At 37.7% G+C, this 19,966-nt stretch overlaps 1 protein-coding gene across 2 annotated transcripts; it reads left to right on the top strand.

Annotated features, from left to right (window-relative positions):
* The first annotated feature begins 2,916 nt into the window (after window positions 1–2,916).
* On the top strand, window positions 2,917–19,793 carry LOC129372334 (plakophilin-1). Of its 2 annotated transcripts, XM_055049567.1 has the most exons (15): window positions 2,918–3,325; window positions 4,986–5,095; window positions 9,126–9,275; window positions 9,360–9,538; window positions 9,662–9,806; window positions 10,573–10,780; window positions 11,248–11,410; window positions 12,393–12,513; window positions 13,901–14,068; window positions 14,146–14,304; window positions 14,443–14,590; window positions 15,869–16,055; window positions 16,147–16,231; window positions 17,483–17,584; window positions 17,699–19,793. In XM_055049567.1, the coding sequence occupies exons 1-14, from the start codon at window positions 3,181–3,183 to the stop codon at window positions 17,522–17,524; spliced, it is 2,010 nt and encodes a 669-aa protein (XP_054905542.1). In that variant the 5' UTR covers window positions 2,918–3,180; the 3' UTR covers window positions 17,525–17,584; window positions 17,699–19,793. The 2 variants fall into 2 exon arrangements, with proteins under 2 accessions (XP_054905543.1, XP_054905542.1); XM_055049568.1 differs by lacking the exon at window positions 17,699–19,793 and having other exon boundaries at window positions 2,917–3,325; window positions 16,147–17,584.
* Window positions 19,794–19,966: the final 173 nt, after the last annotated feature.

Below are 19,966 nucleotides of genomic sequence, written 5' to 3'. Positions count from 1 at the left end.
CTCCCACGTTACCCTTAGGGAAAATGTCTTTTCCTAGAAGCATTTATTGCCGTCTTAACTTATAACAGTAGCACAAATGTAAAGGATGGAGTCCTTTACATTTTAATCTGCTACAATTAATATGACCATAAATGGTGGTATTGAAATTAATACCAGATTACATTTTAGGACTATGATTATGATGAAAATGTGCAGCAATTAACACCACAATCCACACTTAGAACAAGGCAAAGTACCTTTACTATAAGTGACTTTTCAAAATTCTTTCCTGGAAAGTGCAGTACTTATTTTTTCTTCTAGGTGGTGCTATAACGTCAGGCTATCAAAGCAGTGAGTTAAATTACACCCTGCCTGAAGAAGTTTATTTTCTTTACATGCATCGTTTTAACCTGTCTCATCTAAAGATTTGCCGCCTTCATTTTTGTTCCCCCCCTGCTCGTCCCTTTTATTTGATTATCCAGCACTTTTGTTTGCGTTACCATTCCTTAAGTTTGAAGAAATTCGAAGCCTTGGTCTGGAAGGTATGAATAATCAGTTATAGGATTTTTTTTTTTTTTAACTTTTATGTTCTGTTCAGGTTGCATGCAGAAAGTGCATGCAAAATAAATTGTCAGTGGCTTAGAGGTGTGTTAATCTTGTTCATGTTCAGTACTAACGTCCCATAAACCAAGGATTTTCATTTCAATTTGGCCTTCCGTGCTCTTATAAATACTCAGGCATACATTCAATAGGCATCTCAGGATTGCAAATGTTGCTGGATTATAAATTATCATATAGTTATTGTGATCAGCTATTACGTAGTCCTTTTGAGACTATTTTCAAGAAATATAATGGCAACGGCACAATAATGAACAAACAGATTTTCTAAGATGAACAAACTTTAAATTCTAATAAATATTTAACACTGGAACTAAAAGACTTTTTTTTTTAATCCAAAATAAAAAACAGAAATATCAAATAAAATGAGTGGCAAAGTTTCTGTGATAAAAATTGTCCTTTGAAAAGGGTCGAGCTGAGACCAAATCATGAGACAGAAGACATTTGTCCCAATGTTATTGGTAAACAAAGAAAAGCAATAAATCATGCAAATGGAAAATCTTGAGCTTGTTTTGCAACAGGCCTAACATTGAAGCCAATAAGCAATGTGTTAAATAACTGGGAAATGTGTCAAAGTATTGATATGTAAAAAGCGTGGTTGCTTGGGTCTTACTTATTGTTTCCAAATAAATGTTTGAAGTGTTTTTATTGGCAGCCATAAACATGCTCCCTGTGGCTCCACAGACCAACACAATAGCTTTAAAGCCAATATAGTCTCATCACAAAAAAAAAACACTTTATATTGCGGAACTTGTTTCACATACTCACTACTTTAGAGAATAATAAACCTAAGAAAGTAAGAAAATAGTTTTTGTGTGAGTAGTTCGGCCTAGAACTTTTGAATCCTTAGTGAACTGACTCATCTTCTTGAAAAGTCTCACAAAGGCTTTTCGAGTCAAGTGGAAGTGGGCAGTCACCCCCACTAGAGCTTTTACATTTTGAGTAAACTGCAGATGGCAGGTTTGGAAATGGAGTCAGGCAAAAATTTGAAAAGCTATGTCACAGATCCCAAAGGAATCTGGACGGTGTGTGATCAGCTCTTGTTTCACGTTCAATTAGAACATGAAACAACAACAACAAAAAGGATATTCTTCTATTACCCCCTCAGAAGTAGAAAAAGGTTTCAATACTTCCTCATCTCATTCTCATGAACTCAATAGTGTTTTTATTTTTAACACTGGAGATGAAGAGGTTGACTAAGGACAACATAAATGCAGCAAATACCACAGGTTGCTATTAAAAGTCCCAGCATTTTGTCAGGCCAGTTTTATGTACGCATTTTATTGATTTTTGCATTGCATACCTTCATTAGCCACAACTGCCCAACCTAACAAATTTTTCGAGTGTTTTGCAGGACAATAATGTAGCAAAAAATAAAAAATAAATCAGATGACGTCATGACTAAACATAAAATGAAACAATTTTCAAAGGTCTTGTATTCTATGCAATTCAATTTACTTCTAAGTCGTAATGTATCAGTGGCAGAATGTAACCTTTGCTTATGTTGGCATCAACTGCAGTTTCGATTTTTTCTTTCTTTCTTTTTTGGAGACTCACTGGCACGTAGAGTGTGTAACAGAAACCCAGCATTTATTGCTTTGGTGCTGTTCAGCACAAGGGCGTGGTGGGAAACTTACCTGAATAACCTTTGCCAAAACAGTCAGGTTATGCTGAAAGCATGTCTTCCTATCATTACAGTTCCCCCTCTAACTCTTCTTCTTTTCCTTGATCTTTTGACTCCTCCTTTTCTTTTTTTTCTTCATTCTTTTCCCTCCCAATATGACTCACGCTGTCTGCCTCACGTGCAAACCAGACAGTAAGTAGCAAGTCCATCTTTCAGCAAACCCCATTGCACCTTCAGCTGCAAATACTCTGATAACATAGTGACACCAAAATATTTGCAGGTTCTTCATTTTAAAATGAATTAAGGTTATGCAGGCTGAATGAAGAGCATAATGCAAACAAAATAATGTTGATGGCTAGTGCTAAAGCACTGCAGCACTGCTGGGAAGGTGAACCTTTGATATAATGCAGACCTTTTCTAATACAGTTCTATCTTTTAGATTTTATTTTTTTAACAAAAAGATGTTTCAATTTTTACTACAGCTTTTATTCTGATGACTTGTTGGAGTAGGATGATGGAATTTGTATTTATTAACAGCTGCATCAAAGGGCTCTTTGAACCTCTTATCCTCAGTTCACCTTTCAGCTGGAACTGTTTGCAAGTTAAGACACAAACGCAGCGCGGTTCTGCAACGGTCCCAACAATGACATAACTCAGTAGGTAAATGTAGTCCGGTCTGTCATGGGTTCCTCTCGCTCCCTGAAGCCAACCTGCACGTGAACTTTCCTTACCCCTCGAAGGGGCGCGGTTCCCGAGGGTGGAGTCCACACCTTCTGCTCTGGGAACATTCACCACATGTGAGCTCGCTCTTTGGCTTATCCGCGGCGCCACCCGTCGTTGCTGCGCGTCTCTTCATCGCGGGGCTCTCCGCTCTCGTTTGGAGAACTCGCTTGACCCACCCGCTCCAGGTCAGGGATCCGAGTTTGGGAAGAAAAAAAAAAGAAGAAGAAAAAAAAAAGATGGACCCCGGGAGCCCGGACACCTCGCTCGCGACGCCGTCCGACAAGGACCTGAGCGCCGGACCGCAGCGTGTGCTGCACCAGGTCAACACCATGAAGAGGACCAAGTCGAAGTACAGGAACGGCGCCACGACGAGTCCCACAAGTACGGAAACCAATTGCTTTTGAGTCGTCTTTGAGTCGGTTCGAACGTTTTCGCGTGTTGTCTCGCCGTCTGGAGAAAGTTGCGCCATTCAAATGTGCAGAGGTGCCACTCGCCAAAACTGGCTCGGTTCCCAGACATTTATAGGCCTATATATTTTTTTTCGACACGGTTAGGTTAGGCACTCGTTTGAGGGGAGCGCTGCCATTTCTAGTCCAAACTAGTTCGGTGTGGGAGTGACGCTCGTGCCCTTCACGCACTCGCAGTTAAAATTTTGACAAGATGACCGTCACAGTTCCGATAGTTTGGGACAACAAAATAGACTTCCAGAGACGTAAGCTGCTTGTAATTTACTAATGTCAAGTCAAGCAGCCGACTCTTAATCATTTCCCAGGTACACAAAACGTCTGGAATCAGCTCATCCTGCAAAACGCAGAGGTTGGGATGGGAGCTGCTAAAATGTGCATGTGTAGTAACAAGAGCACGACCTTTGCATATTCTGAGAAACAAAGAGTGCGGTGTATTTAGTTCTGTATATTTTATGTTGTTATGACAACACGGGATTAGTGTGCTCAGTTAGATTTACTGTTTTGCAGCCACTTTGATCATGCACACACAAATGTCACTAATGGTGAAATGTTTGGCATGGAGAATAAGCGTGTGAGCCCAAAAGAAAATTGGATCACATGAAATAATGCAAAATTGTCCAATTTATTCTAGAAATGAATAAAAGTTCTTCTTCTGTAGATTTACGGATTCGGATGCATTTTTGCAAGTTACTTTTTTTTTGTCGCCTAATTTGATCTCAATTTGAAAATAAATGGCAAACGTGTTTTTATGCTTTATTCCAATTACCTTTGAATGCCTTCAAAGGCAATTAATTTGTGTGTTCACAGTTCACAGACTGAATTATGGGAAGAAATTCGGATTGGAGCCGCACACACATCTGAGTTAACTTTAATATCTGGGAGCTCACATTAACCGTGCAGAGTTCCATTCAAAAGTGTTAAAGCATTGAATATAGAAGTTCAAAATGCAACAGCAAACATCATAATAATAGACATTTGACTCCGGCATGAATCAGTTCTATCACACCAGTCGGTCAGATTGCGGAAAAACGTTTAGCTTGTCTTAAGGGGCCTGGTCATATGGTTTATATTTAGGTTTTGAGGTGCAGAAGCTGCAGATATGGTTTTGCTTAGCTGTTCAGTTAGAGGAAAACAAGTTTATAATATTGGATTTCACTCCTCAAATGCTCAAATACTTATTCCTAATTCCAACGCACATTAGTAAAATTAACAGTTTTACTAATGTGTTTATTTTAACTTCATTTAACCTTAAAGGCATTTTTCTTAATGCCAGGCAGTCTCTTTGTTCCATAATTTGGTGATTAATGAAGCAATTTTACAAGCATAAATCTTGCCACTTGGCCCAGAACAGCCGTGAGTCTGTCGTCCCGAGTCTGAAACCGCATCTCGTCTCTCCGCGACCTGATTACTACATCCATCCTCTTGATTCTGGCTTGATTTCATTTCTGTTTTTCATTCTAGCTTTAGAACTATCAGACTATTAAAATAAAAGCCATACATACATGTTGAGTTGTGTATTATTTTTTTAAAGGCTTCAGTGGTTTTACTTTCTTATTCCTCTTTTATTTCAACAGGCCCTGCTCCACAGAGTTTAAAAACTTCTGACTTTGGATTGTTCAAGTATAGGGCAGCCAGCACCTACCGCCGCACCAACTCCAGCGGGTCAGCCGCTCTGCACAATAGGGTAACTGTTTCTCCCTCTGTCTTTCTTTCTATCAGCATCATGTGTCGGTAATCAGAGCACCGACTTCTGCTTCTTTCAAAGACTCTACAAGAAAAGACTGTACTATAGTTTGTTAAAGTAACAAAGTTGAAGTACTTCTGTTAAATAGTTGGTTCATTTCATCTTCACCCTACATAATTTTTCTCAAATATTTCCTATAGACCTATTGCAACGCACATGATTTCAGCCCCCCCATATCCTTGCAGGAGGGCAAACAACTGCTCTCCAGCGACGACTACGTCTAGCTGATAAGTTGTCAATATAACGCGTTTAATCTTAAATGTATTCGTAATACGTAAAAGAAAAAAAGTGATGCAGGACTTTGCTACTAATTGTAAATTCTATGACACTTAAATCAGGTCAGGAAAAAGGTTGTTAAAAAATAGTGAGGGAGAGGAAAGCACTGTTGTTAGTTGCAATGGCAACGAGTCAGTCTGTCAATATATATGTAAATACTATGTTGGAAAAAATTGAGAAGAAATGTCTTACAAATTGCTGCAGCAAGTTGGAGTGAATGGCTAGAAATAGTCTTAACATAATCTAATTGCTTGCATTGAGGAAAGATGAAGAAAAAAATACAAATTTGCTGAACTAGATGTGTTTTTTTTCCCCCTTATTCTGTTGCCATTTCCAGAAATCAGTAGTCAATATCATTACAAAGGTTGTTAACCAAAACATGTTGCTGAGAAACCGATATGTAATATTCTGAGTTCACATTATTGGCAGCATTGAATGACGGATAATTTATATTGCTGATAAAAGCAAGTTCATTTTTATAGCACCATTGATTCTCAATGCAATTGAGTGTAGTTGAGTACTGATCTGCTGTTCTGACATTTTTGTAGCCATAAACAACAAAAAAGCTCTGTGTTTTTCATATTATTTGGTATGACTTTCTAGCCCGACCAACCATTGATATTACAGAGATTTTTCCCTAACAAGAGAGATTAGAATACTTCATAATCTGAGTTAGGAGAAGCAATTCGATACTTTATTTGAAGTGTTTCAAAAAGGATACTACAGTTCTTGGCTCCCTTATGCGATCTCAAGATTAGTATTTATGATGACTTAACATCACTTAAGTCACATCCTCTGAGCATCTGGACATGGTTTTTACTCTGAACAAGTTGTGCTCTAGGTTGAGGGTTCAGTGAAGGAGGTTTGTCTTGTTCATGAGTGATGAAAGGCTGTGTTGACAAATTATGTCCATATCTGCAGTTTTGCAGGTGTCACGTTGACTTGTCAGGGTAAAGAAGGAATTGAGCCAAAAAGCTAAAGCCTCCATTTAATGGTCGATTTATATTCAAACTTTCACCAATGGCCATGAGAAGTGTATCATGACCAAAAGAACGAGATACTGAATTCAAGTGGCTGAAGTGAGCTTCCTTAATAAGGTGGTCAAACTCAGCTCTGGAGTTGTAGAGAGCAGCTTCATCGTACAGAGTGAGCTCACTCAGCAGCCATTGGTCCTTTGCATCTGGCGTCTGAGCAGGATGCCTCAAAAACGTCTCTTTTTAGAGTAGGGGTCTCAAACTGCATTACTCTCTGCTTCAGGACATCTGACTCCAATATTAGCTCATTAGCAGACTTCTGTAGAGTTTGACTGCATGCTAGTGACTCAATTATGTAGGAGACTCAAAGTTGCAGGACTCTGGCCCTTGATGAATGCAGTTTGAGACCACTGTTTCAGAGGTTTTCCATAAGTGTGCCTCCTGGGCAGACCAAAAACACTGAGTATCTGGTGTTTTTGTACCTTATGGCCAAGTAACCATTTGGGGTCCCCCTTAGAATAGAATAGAATAGAATAGAATAGAATAGAATAGAATAGAATAGAATAGAATAGAATAGAATAGAATAGAATAGAATAGAATTCAACTTTATTGTCATTGCACTGTCACTTGTACAAAGCAACGAAAAGCGTGTCTTCATGCAAAGGTTTGACTGAGTTTCCCTCCAAGATACATTACCTCAGTGACCCTCTCTCTGATAACTGACAGAAAATGAATAGCTTGATATTTGAACAAACGGAGTAGCTGAAATGCTCTGCAGAAAACAAAATAGATTTTTTTTTTTTGCATGCATATGCTTGTGTGTTTGTTTGTTTTTGTAAATAGCTGTGTAAAAAGAAAAACATCACTCTCTTCTCTGTTACAAAACTCCAGATTTGATATGCGTGTACTAAGATAAACTATTTTGTAATCCAAATTTCAGTAACATTGGCTGCAACTGTGTGTTTACATGACTCGTTGTTTGGGTGTGTCCATTTATGTATGTGTTTATGGTGATTTGGCCTGACCCGACCTGCTTACACATCGGTGAGGCATTTCTAGGGAACTTGTTGGTGTTGCCTGTTCTGATGAAGGCTCATAATCCACACATCATGTTGTCATATTTTATTTATCTGTAAATATGCACATCAGGTAGAAAAAGTTTGAATATAGTCAGCTATGTTGAACAGAATGTGCAACTTTATGTAGCTTATTACCTGAAATCCAGGTAAGAATAATAATGTGCTAAAGTGAATTGTCAAGAGAATTAGTAGTTCACAAAAATGTACATGCTTAATTTTTGATTTGGAAAAAAAACCCCAAAAAACATGAAGTTAATATTTTACATAAGTGAAACTTGTTTATTCAGTGGCCGATATCAGTTTATTCTTGCCTTCAGGGATTCATTGAGCTAGAACGATAAAGATGTTTGTCTTATAATCTTTGTAGTTTCCTGTTATTTTAGAAGCCACAGCCTTTGTTAGATAATACTTTATAAACACTGAATGTCATTGTACATGCAAGATCATTTGACGATAGCATACGTTTCAACTTTTGGTTGCAATGGAATTAGTCCAAGGTAAAATATGAGTTTATCTTATTTGACATCTTGCCCGAAGTTGAGAAACACAGCCTTAATGGGAGGCGTGTTTAAAGGCTGCTACACTGGCTTAGGTAAAACTTTGAAGTTTTCTCCAAAGCTGTGTTTTTTCACCTTACTGCATATCCACGGTTTTACATAGAAATTCTCATACAGTTATAATTTAGTCTTACTTGATTCGAGTCAGACCACATGCAACAACTCGCTGTATCTGTGTTTCCAAATACTGCTTCAAAGAAGTTAAATATATTCAAACATTATTTTGAATATCTTTTTCAATTTTTCTGCCAAGTCCCCTGGTGATATGGGTCTTGCTTTCTCAGCACTGTGTGAGCTGTAAAACACCAAGAGATCAACTGTGCATGCCTCCTCCTATAACTTTCACATAACATAGTTCTCTTTCCTGATAAATATGTCAAAATGTCAGCTGCAGACAGAACTTTGATTAATGACTTTTCTGCAAAGAGAAAGTTGCTTCTTTCTTCACTGAAAGAAGAACCATGACATTTCCTGTCAAGTTTGACAGGAAATGGTTTCCCTGCTAAACCTTTTATTTTTGTGTAACAATGTTTGTATGGACATTTATTTCTTGTTTTGCTCAAACTCTACTGGGAATATTCAAATAATGTGTGTGCGTGTGCATGCGTAGGCGTGTGCGTGTAGGCGTGTGGGGGTGTGTGTGCATGCACACGTGTATGTTCAAGTGCATGTGCATTTGTGTGCTAGCCTGTTCATTAGCTTCCAAAAAAAGCAAACAGGGGAAGCTGTGAACGATTATATAGATTTTCTGCACTGTTTCAGAATTGGAGTCTACATGTAGTTTTAACAATGACAGCAGGGGAAGTGAACAAATTTCTGTAATGGGATGACTCAGAGTCGGTCTCAATAACTGACTGACTCTTAAGCTAGTACAGGACAAAGTTTTTGGCTTAGAAGGGAGTTCTCTTAGAGCAATTTGAGAATCTTTAAGAAAACACCCCAGGAACTTTTGCAGTCTTCAGCCAAGTTTACCTTAACCCTAACCCTGCCCTTTCATTCAGTTCTGATTTGTTTTCTCGCATTTCTGGGACAATAACCAATAACTTATGTTCTTTTATACCCTGCAATTTATGTAAACATTCAGAAGAGTAAAAGTATGAAGGGAAGATTAGTCAGCTCTAACATGGAACAAGTCAACACTTCATCCTGGACAAAAAGCCCCAATGGGCTGACCCCCAGTCGGAGTGACCCCACTTTGACTTCAGCTTCTCATCTTGCTCCAGCACCTAGCATGGTGAGTAGTTCTTGCTTCAGTGTTCTTGCCAGATTTCAAAATAATACCAAAATATATTTTTTAAAACTATTATTCATTTTCTAGAAAGCCAAAAGGCAGAACAGCTCAAGTCAAATTCAAGTTACTAAAGAGTCTCGTTCAACATTTAATGGCCCGACTTTCACTGAGAGTCAAACACGCATTTTACAGCAACCTTCCACCCAGTCTCAAACTGATGGCAAGTTGGGCACCATTAGGGTGTCCGAAATCAAGCAGTCGTCCATGTGAGTTCACTTTACTCCTTGCCTTCTGCTTTGACTCATAATATTTATTAGGCATTAATTGTTTTCCCCTTCTGAACACCTAATTGCCAACTCTATCTCCAATTCTTATGTGTTTTCTGATAGGGTGGACTCTACAGGAAACATGCAAGTTAATATAACCCTAAGAGAGGCCGTGAAATACCTTTCGGACACTGATGTGGATATCCAGAAACTTGGGGCCAACTATATCCAGCATGTCAGCTTCAAAGACGATTCAGCCAAAGGCGAGGTTGGTGTACCGCATTTATCCTGTTACCAGAAGGAATCACATGCAGCGTAGGGTCTTTTGTCACTGAGGGAGTGGAGGTGTGTTTGCAAAAACACAGCATTTAACATACAATGGAATGGTTTAGATCAAAGTGAATTTCCTGTGTCAATTTTTTTTTCAAGGTCTAGTTTTAAATGAGTTGCTAAATTCTCTCAAGACTTGACAGCTGATCTTCACAGATGCTTTTCATCCATGAGTTTGAGAAATTTTACCATGTATAATAATGAAACATTTCAGTTTAGATATCCAGAGCAGGTAAACATCCAATAAAAAGAAACAGACTCAGGGGACTCCACACAAATACATGCCACACTTTTAAAAATGTTTATTTGTAATAAAATATTTTATTCCTTTCCTTTTACTTTGTAGCTCTGCACATACTTTATGTTAGTTTATCATATATAATGTAAAAGTAGGGGAAGGAGGCATTTAGTTGCACCAAGGGGAAGGAGTGCTTTTGCAATACACACTAATGAATACTATGTCAGTTTGTTCATACTTTCTTGGAAATGACACAAACTAGATTTTTTTCATATTTTTACAGCTTTTTTTTTTTTAATAGGGTCAAAGCTTGATGTCGATTGTAAAAAGCTGCATTTATTCTCTCTGACGATAGAAAAAATTGTCACTTCATCAAAAATGGCAGCTTTGAAAAAATCCTGACAATTTACTCTAATCACAAACCAGAAATAATTGCTTGTCTCCTAATCACAATTTTGTGTTGCAGGTATTCCAACTTGGGGGAATTCCACCTTTGGTGAATATGCTGGACAGCACCGACTCAAAATTACAATTGGCTGCTTCAGGTGCTCTGAGAAATCTTGCCTACAAGAACTTAAAGAATAAGATGGCAGTTCACCAATGCGGTGGCACAGCTAAAATCCTGAACCAAATGAAGAATACAAAGTCTTCTGAAACACAGAAACAACTCGCTGGTAGGGACACCTGATTGTAATAGGATCACAAAAAGTAAGGCTGGTCTTTACTGAGAAAACAGGACATTGTTATATTGCTTTTGATTATCATGATGAAAATATGTAATTAACCAACATTTCCAGCTCTCATCCATACCATCTCAGTATCTAAGATGTAAATCAGATGTGGGTATTAAATTATGGCCAAATATTTAATCCCACTAGTTCTTTATTTGTATTGCACACAATAAAATTACGATGAATCATGCATTTTGATCTGTTGGGCAGCTCTACTTAGAATTCTTTTTAATCAAAAGACACAAATACTAATTTTGCTATACTTAATAGTTAAGATTTGTTGAAAGAATGATGCATTTACACATTAGAAAGGAACAGCGAGAACTGTGGGGTTAGGAAAAGTGTTTTAGTAGTTGTGTAAAATGCTGAAAATGCACTAAAACAGTGATATATATGTATTTTCTAAAAAGGCCTTCTCTGGAACCTGTCTTCCGCTGAAGAACTGAGGTTGGAACTAATTTCAACAGCACTTATCGCTGTGACTAAGAATGTGGTGGTGCCATTTAACTTCCCACAGAATGACTCAGAACTTGTAGATCCAGACGTTTTCTATTTTGCCACCGGCTGCTTGAGGTAAATATCTTTCTTCCTGCTGTGTTTTGCATTTGTAACATTTTTCAGAGCATCAAAATATATCGAGCAAAAACAAAGTTGAGTAAATACAAAGAAGGGTTTTCAAATATTCTATGCATCAGGGAAAAAAGGTATTAAAAAACATGGGATATATGTGTAAAAAAGTAATGTCCTCTAAACTTAATAACCGGTTGTGCACCCTTGATGTCTATCAAATCTTTGCTGTATCTACCATTGAGTTTGTCACATTGCTATGGCTCAGCTCCTCTTTGGAGAATTTTTAAATTACCCACACAGAAGGAGTTTTGCATATGAACAGCCTATTTGAGGTCATCTCATTCAGATATTTAAACTAAACAGATTTTTTTGAGCATAGGACTTACTTTTGAGCTCTGTCCAGCTGTATAACGCAAATGTGCTTGAGTTTCGGATTACAAACTGGTGTTTTCTGGTGGGCATCAGAATTCATGGTTCCATTAGTTCCATGAGCAAGCTGTCCAGGTCCTAAAGCAACATACCAGTCCCAAACCATCACACCGCCCCCTCTGTGTTAGCCTATTGTGATGGTGTTATGTTTATGAAATGCTGTTAGGTTTACACCAGATAGATGTATTGGGGACAACTTTTGTCTTGTCAAATTACTGCATATTTTCACACAGTGTTGGGGATCAGCAAGAAGCTTTTTGACTTGTTGTCATTCATATTTTGTCAGTCGTCGAAAGGCTCTCAATTGAATTGTGCTCTGTTAGCCACTATTGGCATTTCATAGCTGATTTTGCCATTCGATAGGTTGGTTTGAAAATCTTTTTTTTTCGTGATAAATGCTATTATAATTTTACAAAGGCATTTTGGAACTCAGGTTATCTTCAACACTAAAATTAGTTTGAACTGAATATCTGTTTTTTACATTTTCTGACAATCTGTGTGGTGCATACACATGAAACCACGTAATAATGAGCAATGACTAATGATGTGCATGTAGGAACCTGAGCAGCGGCTCAGCACAGGACAGGCAAAAAATGAGACTATGTCCAAAACTTATTGAGGCCCTGGTGACATACATAAATACATCAACTGTGAAACAGGACACACAAGATGACAAGGTAAGCATAACTACACACTTTGTCACAATTTGTCGACACTGATGCCTCCTACTACTCTCCCAATTCCCGTTGAACATCTCTCATGTCTCTTATACAGAATGTGTTCATTCTACATTTTAAGCATTTTCTGAATTGTACTTGGAAACATCCATATGCTAAAATAAATATATGTGCATGTTCTTGGGAAAGTACTGCATGCATGTAGATTTTAATGTTCACATAAGATAGCTGAAACTTAAGTCAGTCTTCTCACACAGTTAGATCTGTTCTTATTCACACACTCCTGTGTGTATAGACTTAGATTAGATGTACATTTATTTTCATTTATCCTATCCTGCATAGGGTTTAGCTCCCTTCACAGATTCTCTGTCAATGCAAACTCTGGCCTGGCAACTCTGGGACATTAATATCACTTCAAGTCAGAAGCAGCATATTGGTAGTCTAAAATGTCACTTTACATGTACTTCTGCAATATGAAGTTGGAATAATTTTGGGTTTAAATGTACCTGCACGATAGGAGTGTTTGCCAAACTTCATTCAGGGGTGGAAATTAGCACCCGCCAAATGCGGGTAACATGGGGGGGACAAGGAGAGGAAATTAGCGATTGTGAAAACTAACACTAAGCTCCAGGTAGTCAGAAAATCTCTGGAGTAACGCAAGAACGATGATGACGCTTGGAATTAATAATGAACACATCCTGAGATATTTTAGTAATACGATAATTGTTCATTTCCATAGAAAACGTAACAAGTAAGGGAAAACAAATAAACAGTTTGAAACAGCTATTGATACATTTTAAAAATAATTTAAAAAATTACCAGACACATCTTTAATAAATACTATCAGGGAGAGATGTTGCCAAACTTTGGAAATGTTCAACATATGAATGCAAGAATGTTAAGGTAGTGTAGTTAGTTTGCCGTTGGCAATTACTTCAAATTAACTTATTGCTCTACAACCCTGTTAAGGCGTCCATGTTTTATTTTAAATGATTCTGTATATGTACGTCTGTATGGTAAACTTATTGTCAGTAAATTGGTTTTCATAGAGTTAAGAATAAATCACACATTTTCTATGTATGTATTTGTGGAGTTTGTAATCGAAAGAAGGAAAAAAAACAGCGGCTGGTGAAATGCCTGAGTGGCCAATAAAAAAAAGTTCTCTACCAGCCACTGTGGCTGGTGGAGAAACTTCTTAATTTCCACCCCTGACTTCATTATTATGTAGAATCCCTTTTATTAGTATTTATCATTTGTGTTAATTTTGGTTCAGGGACTACTTACGGCCTGTTGCTATATGTCTCAACTAACAAATATAGTTATAGAAAACAATTACATGGGGACATGTAATGCATGATCTGTTTTATTTCTTGTTTTCATTTTATAGCCTGTTGAGAACTGTGTGTGTATTCTCCATAACTTGACATACCAACTATGGCAAGAGTGTCCAGAGGCTTCATTCTCTGATGAGAAGATTGAAAGTCAGAAGACAGACGATAGGAAAAGCTCCACAGTTGGATGCTTCAGTCCGAGAAGCAGAAAAATGAAAGATGAGGTGGGTGTTAACCAAGAAACTTGACCAAATCATGATGACCACATTTTAGGTCCTAAACTGCTTTCCTCTCTGCTCAGATTTTCTTAAACCCAGACACAATATCATCAGAGGTGAAGTGGCTGTACAATTCAAAAGCCATAGATGCGTATGTGTCGCTGCTCAAGTCGTCCCAAATCGATGCCATTAAGGAGGCCTGCTGTGGTGCCATGCAGAACCTCACTGCGGGCAAAGAAAATGTTAGTAGTAGGAAATGTTTAAAAACTAAATCCCTTTAAATTTCCACTATGAACTCATTGAATAAGTGGTGTAAATATGGATAGCTTCACTGAAGTGGTACATACAACTGAAATGTATGTATGTGTCTTTTGTTTCAGGAGTCTGTAGCTATGAGTGAGGCTTTGCTCAAGAAACTTGAGGAGAATCTACACCTGTCCAGTCTGTTGTGGTCCAAAGTTACTGCAAAGCCATTTGCCTGTCTTCTGGATAACATGTCTCGCAAATCCAGTTTGCAGTCCCTGATGGGTAAGAAGCAACCTTTATTTTCAAATGTTTACAGGAGCATCGGAAAAAAACTAGAATGCAATTGTAAAAGTGTATTTATTTTCAGAATTTGGTTCCAGATGTGAAAGCCATGGCAGACTCATGATCCTCCCATTTTTCTAACACACTTAACCTTGCAGGGCCGCAAGGGGTGCTGGTTTCTATCTCCACCGGTCAATGGGCGAGAAGCGGGTTACACCAGGGACAGTTTTCCAGGGCAACACAGAGATAGACAGGACAAACAACTGTGCACAGATGCACATTCACACGTCAGGAGAATTTTAGAGAAACCAGTCAACCTGACAGTAATGTTTTTTGACTGTGGGAGGAAGCCAGAGTACCCAGAGAGAACCCACACATGCACAGGGAGAACATGCAGACGCCAGACAGAAAGACCCCGGGCCAAGACTTGAACCCAAGAGCTTCTTGCTACCAACCGTGCGTTTGTGCGTCATATTCATAATATATAAAATTTTCCTTAATGAACTTTTTATCATAATGATAATCATTCTTGAGAAACCTAAATGAATTTAAACATTACAATAGGAAATTAAGAAATTATTTCCAATGATCTCACAGGCAACAAATATGACAATAAAATCAGTTAATTCCAGTATTATTAATGTGCGCTTTGCTATTGTGACGATACTCTTACTGAGAAACATGCATAGAAAAAACTATCTCTAGGTCTCTCTTTTTAGAAAAAGCTGGCTTTAGGTTTAAGCATATGAATGGAAAGCTGAGTGGAAGAAAGAAAATCTAGCTAACGAAGGTGAACAAGCCACAGAAATAACCACATCATCGAGAGGATTGTGAACCAAATTAAGCTAAAATATTTGAGGGGCAGATTCACAATGAGTGAATTGAATTTAGTCAGAGCTTCAGGAGTCACAACACCTTTATTAAGAAGTAAATGGATTGGCCTTGTCAAACCTCGTCTTCTAAGGTGAGAGTAAATTTAGATGTTTTTTAGGAATGTATGTCCCAGAGGAAGCGAAAAGAGATGGAGGATCCAAGTTGCTACAGGTCCAGTGTGAATTTTTTGACAGTGATGCTTTGGAGAATCATTGTCATTGTGTTTGATCAGAAATGGTGATTTTAGTTTCCAGCAGGGCATGGGATCTGTGCACTCTATTAATCTCAAAAATATTTCAATTTATTAAGATGCACCAGTATGTTTATGGAGCATACACTGACTGCACTCAATGTCATACATTTCATATATGTGAAATAAGGTTTCACCATTTCTCTTCTCTGTAGCACAGAAGATTTTGCCTGTATTTGGGAATGTTTTGTCTAATGGAGAGTGGCGCAAGCAAGCTGATGCTGATGCTGTTGCAACCATTTGCAAGGTGTTACCTAGACTGCTGATTGTAGACCAGAACATCACCAAGAATGTCATAAATCCAGAAGTGATTAGAGGACTGATAGAGTTTCGTGAGAAACGGTGAGTTTTTGTTTTTGTTTTTTTGTTTTGTTTTTTGCTTGCTCAAATGTCACCTTGCTTTTCCCAACTGATCATTGTCTCTTCGTTATAGTCCCGAAGACAGTGGAACCCAGGCAGCCTCAGAACTGCTACACAACTTATGGACAGATAAGATTCTGAGAAGCACCGTAAAACATGTAAATTTATAAATCACCATTTAATCTGTGCCTGATTAGGGACCTTTTCCTCTCAAGCAGATATGTTGAACTAGGCCAGCGTACAGCTCAAAGCAGAAGTTCACACACACCAAATAGAAACAGCCTCCCCTGGTCCCTCATTGTGTGAAGTTAAATAAGATCATACATCTCATTATTTTAGCTCATAAAAAAAAAACTAATATCAAATCTGTTTGCTAACTTTCACAACAAGACATAAGGGATATGTGATTAATATGATTTATTTATGTCTTCAAAATGTGAATTTCACATGCAAAATAATTACTCTACCTTGAAACAACAAGGGAAAGCTCAGATATTGATGGCATGACTTTGGAAACTTCTGATTTGTTAACTAATCCCGATTAAGCTACTTTTTTTTGTTTGACACAGTGTGAAAGTTAAAAAGAAACCATCCAAGGGATCAGGACGACAATTGTAGACTGCAAGTGTCTGGTACATCCTTGGGCACAATTTTCAAATGATTATATGCAAGTACAGACATGATGAGACTGTCCATCCATCAATAATACTAATAATTTGTTCATATTGTTTCTCTCATTACTGTGGCATTTAGTAAATAAAAAAATAATTGTAATCATCCCAACAGACTTAAAACAAGAGACATTTGCTCTGATTTAACTTTAGACAGTGAGGAAAAGAAGTGAATGTCTGGTTTCAGCAGATTGATGGTGGATGTTTTTAATTACTTCTCAGGCTCATGGAGAGACTTTCTCCTACCTTCTACCACACCCAAGACTGTGGTCATTTCAGAAACAATAAGACTGGAATCCTGGCAGACAGGCTGGCTGATGCTCTCAGTTATGGAGAAACTTGTAAAGTGTGTGTGTGTGTGTGTGTGTGTGTGTGTGTGTGTGTGTGTGTGTGTGTGTGTGTGTGTGAAGAATGAAGGGAAGCAAGGGGAGGATGACATGTAGCCACTTGGGAAAATTGAACAGATAGAAAGAAAGTAAAATATTCTCCACAGAACATTTTTGCATGAGCGCAAATAGTTATAATTGTGTAACTATTATTAGACAAACTCACATGTCATAAAACCTCAACAGACAAGTAGAGCAGGTTGCAGGAGAAACAGCAGATTCTCAAACTCGCTGTCTTCCAGGGGCTGTTTTAAATTGCTGACAATGTACATTGCTTCTCTGTTGGTGGTGCACGTTAAGGCACTGGTGAGAGAAGTCGAACTGATTTTCTTCCAAACTTTGCTTTCTGCAGCTGAAATTTACCAAAACCATATATATTAATTCAAGCAAATAAGGAGCAGACAAGGAGGCCAATAATTCAAGGGTGGAATTACCACCCAAAGATTAATAAGAGGTAAGCCTGCCTTCTAACAACTCCGTGGATAATATAAGCCAAACGAATCAAAAAAGGTATTAAGGCTTATTTTCTCAGCTGCTTCTTTCTCTTTCTATGTGCCTGTGCTTGCAGAAGGAAACCCGTCCTGATCAGAAGCTTCTGCAGCCACACCCTTAATATCTTCACTGCCAACCTTGTTGGAGGAGCCAATGAGTTATGTCCTTCTTACAATATGTATATAAAATGGAGTTATTCAAGCAACTCATGAATAATCAAAAGTTGCTTGTAATTTAATTTGACAATATTTGTGCGTTTCAGTAAGCTAGGTGTGAGAGCTAGATGTGTGTTAGTGCTAAAATCAAATTCACGCAGCCTTCAATACACATAAACAAATCACGGATTGTGTCTTGCAGCGATTCTGAAGAGTCACAAGTTGCATCGCTGTAAAATATTACAATGTTATCAGTTTAGACATATATGTCAGAAACATGAAAAAAGTTCATATGTTTTGTTCTTTGTTTTTTTTTATGGGTACATGGAAAATTGTTTTTAGTAATAGCAAGCAAAAAATAAATAAAATAAAAATAAAAATTGAGGTCAAAATAAGTTAACCACCAGCTCATATTATGAATAGAATAGTCGGAAAATATCATGTTCACATACAAAAAAATTATTTGTTGTTAATGTCAAAAATGCCATGTTCCTGTAATTGTATATGTATATATATCTATACATGTTATTCTATGACAAAAGAAAAAATAACATGCGTATAAACATGGTATTATCAATGTGTGAAAGGTCCATATTTCACACATGGATCTGGCTACTACTCATTTTGCTTCTTTGCCATTTCATACAGTTTGATCCCATCCTTCCCTTTTTTGAAGTTTTGTGACGAGATGTTTGCTATGCTCATTCAGCAACATTTCCACACACATTAATTCTATTTCTTCTTCAACAATCACAACTTCTTTAAAGTCTTGTTACACTAAATGATCTACAACAGCTATAAGATTCAGCTCATCATTTTCTTCCAGGTGTGAAATGGAAGTGAGTTGGGACAAATTGGCAGTGTGTGGCGACTAAACTGGAGTGTGACTTTGCAAAGGAGCAATTTGACTAGCTGCTTGCTCTCTCTTAACAGACATTAACCAACAATTAAAACCTGGCCTCTCTTAAATCTTATAAAATGCACCTCTTTGTACTGCTACAGCTTGTTTATGCTGTGTGAAACACAACTAGAGAGACATCTCTTGACACATTCCTGTAATTTTAAAGTGTTTATATAGTATACAAAGCTTCTTTTCATTTTTCAGTTTTTTGTGGACCATTTTTAAAGTGGAAAATATGCCACTTCTGATTTTACGCTTTTGGCTCACACAAACACTACAGTTTTACGAGTGGTCTTCAATGGATACTTGGTTTCTTAAAATGTGCAGTAGCAAGGTGGTAAGGGGATTCTTTTTTTTTTTCATTGGCCTGTCATTGAATGTGCATATTATGTCATTTGTATTTCTGATGCACGTTCGTGTTTTTTCAACATTGACTTGAATTTTTGTGAAAAAGCAGAAAAAATTGAGGCAAAGTGGTAGCATGAGCAGTGGTGTGAGAAAAGGAGCAGAACTCCTTTTCTGCTGCACAACAGTAAAGAGTCAGGCCTGTCAGCCACTGCCTTATAGCAGGTGGAGCCAGCAGTAATGGATGTTGGCAACTCTCTCTTAAGTGTCCATCGATGTAATTTAGCTAATTGCAGAGCTGAAAATAAAAAAAAAAGACTGTTCCCTTTTATGTTAGCATAATGAACTATGAGCTAAGCTCAAATCATCGAGCAGGAGGAAGACACGTTTAAATTTTTTTTTTGTCCAACTCATATGTTTTCTCTCTGTCTTGCAACCTTACAGCGTTATGGGATCTTCACAGGGTATCTGTTTTGACAGAGCTATTTCTTTGGGGGAAAAAAACCCAAACATGTTTCCGGTTGGTGCAGATTGTGTAACAAACAATAAAAGACATCTCATCTATTGGTTAAAGTGGTTGGCAGCTGTTAGGATTTCCTATCAACCCAAAGTGAAAAACATTGGTCATTTTTATACTTGGCTGTATTAAGGTTCCTCTGCCTTAGGCTCAATCACCTTCAGTATTGTTTGGGAGAATTGTGTACGTTATATTTTAGTAGCTTTGTTATTAAGTTGTTACTTTACGTGCAAAAATAAACAGCTATGCAAGCGAAGAATGTCAAGGTCGTCTGTTTCTTCGGGACATAACTTACACGGTATTTACAAATGAAATGATTACACAATCGTATTTATTGTGTATCCTTAGAGTTGAGTGTCTGTTTTCAGTTTCATTCACTGATATCTTCAACTAATTAAGCTCCAGCCTCTCACTCCAGGAGAGTTA

The sequence above is a fragment of the Poeciliopsis prolifica genome, unplaced genomic scaffold (genome assembly GCF_027474105.1).
Source record: "Poeciliopsis prolifica strain line A6 unplaced genomic scaffold, Auburn_PproV2 SCAFFOLD029, whole genome shotgun sequence".
NCBI lineage: Eukaryota > Metazoa > Chordata > Actinopteri > Cyprinodontiformes > Poeciliidae > Poeciliopsis > Poeciliopsis prolifica.
This window is presented reverse-complemented; position numbering and strand designations above follow the sequence as displayed.

What these genes read in the sequence shown, in the direction of transcription:
- LOC129372334 (XM_055049567.1), top strand. Translation starts at nt 3,181, where the DNA reads ATGGACCCCGGGAGCCCGGACACCTCGCTCGCGACGCCGTCCGACAAG. An exon ending in TTGCTCCAGCACCTAGCATG is followed by an intron (nt 9,276 to 9,359) that starts GTGAGTAGTTCT and finishes TTCATTTTCTAG; the next exon opens with AAAGCCAAAAGGCAGAACAG. An exon ending in CAGTTTGCAGTCCCTGATGG is followed by an intron (nt 14,591 to 15,868) that starts GTAAGAAGCAAC and finishes TCTTCTCTGTAG; the next exon opens with CACAGAAGATTTTGCCTGTA.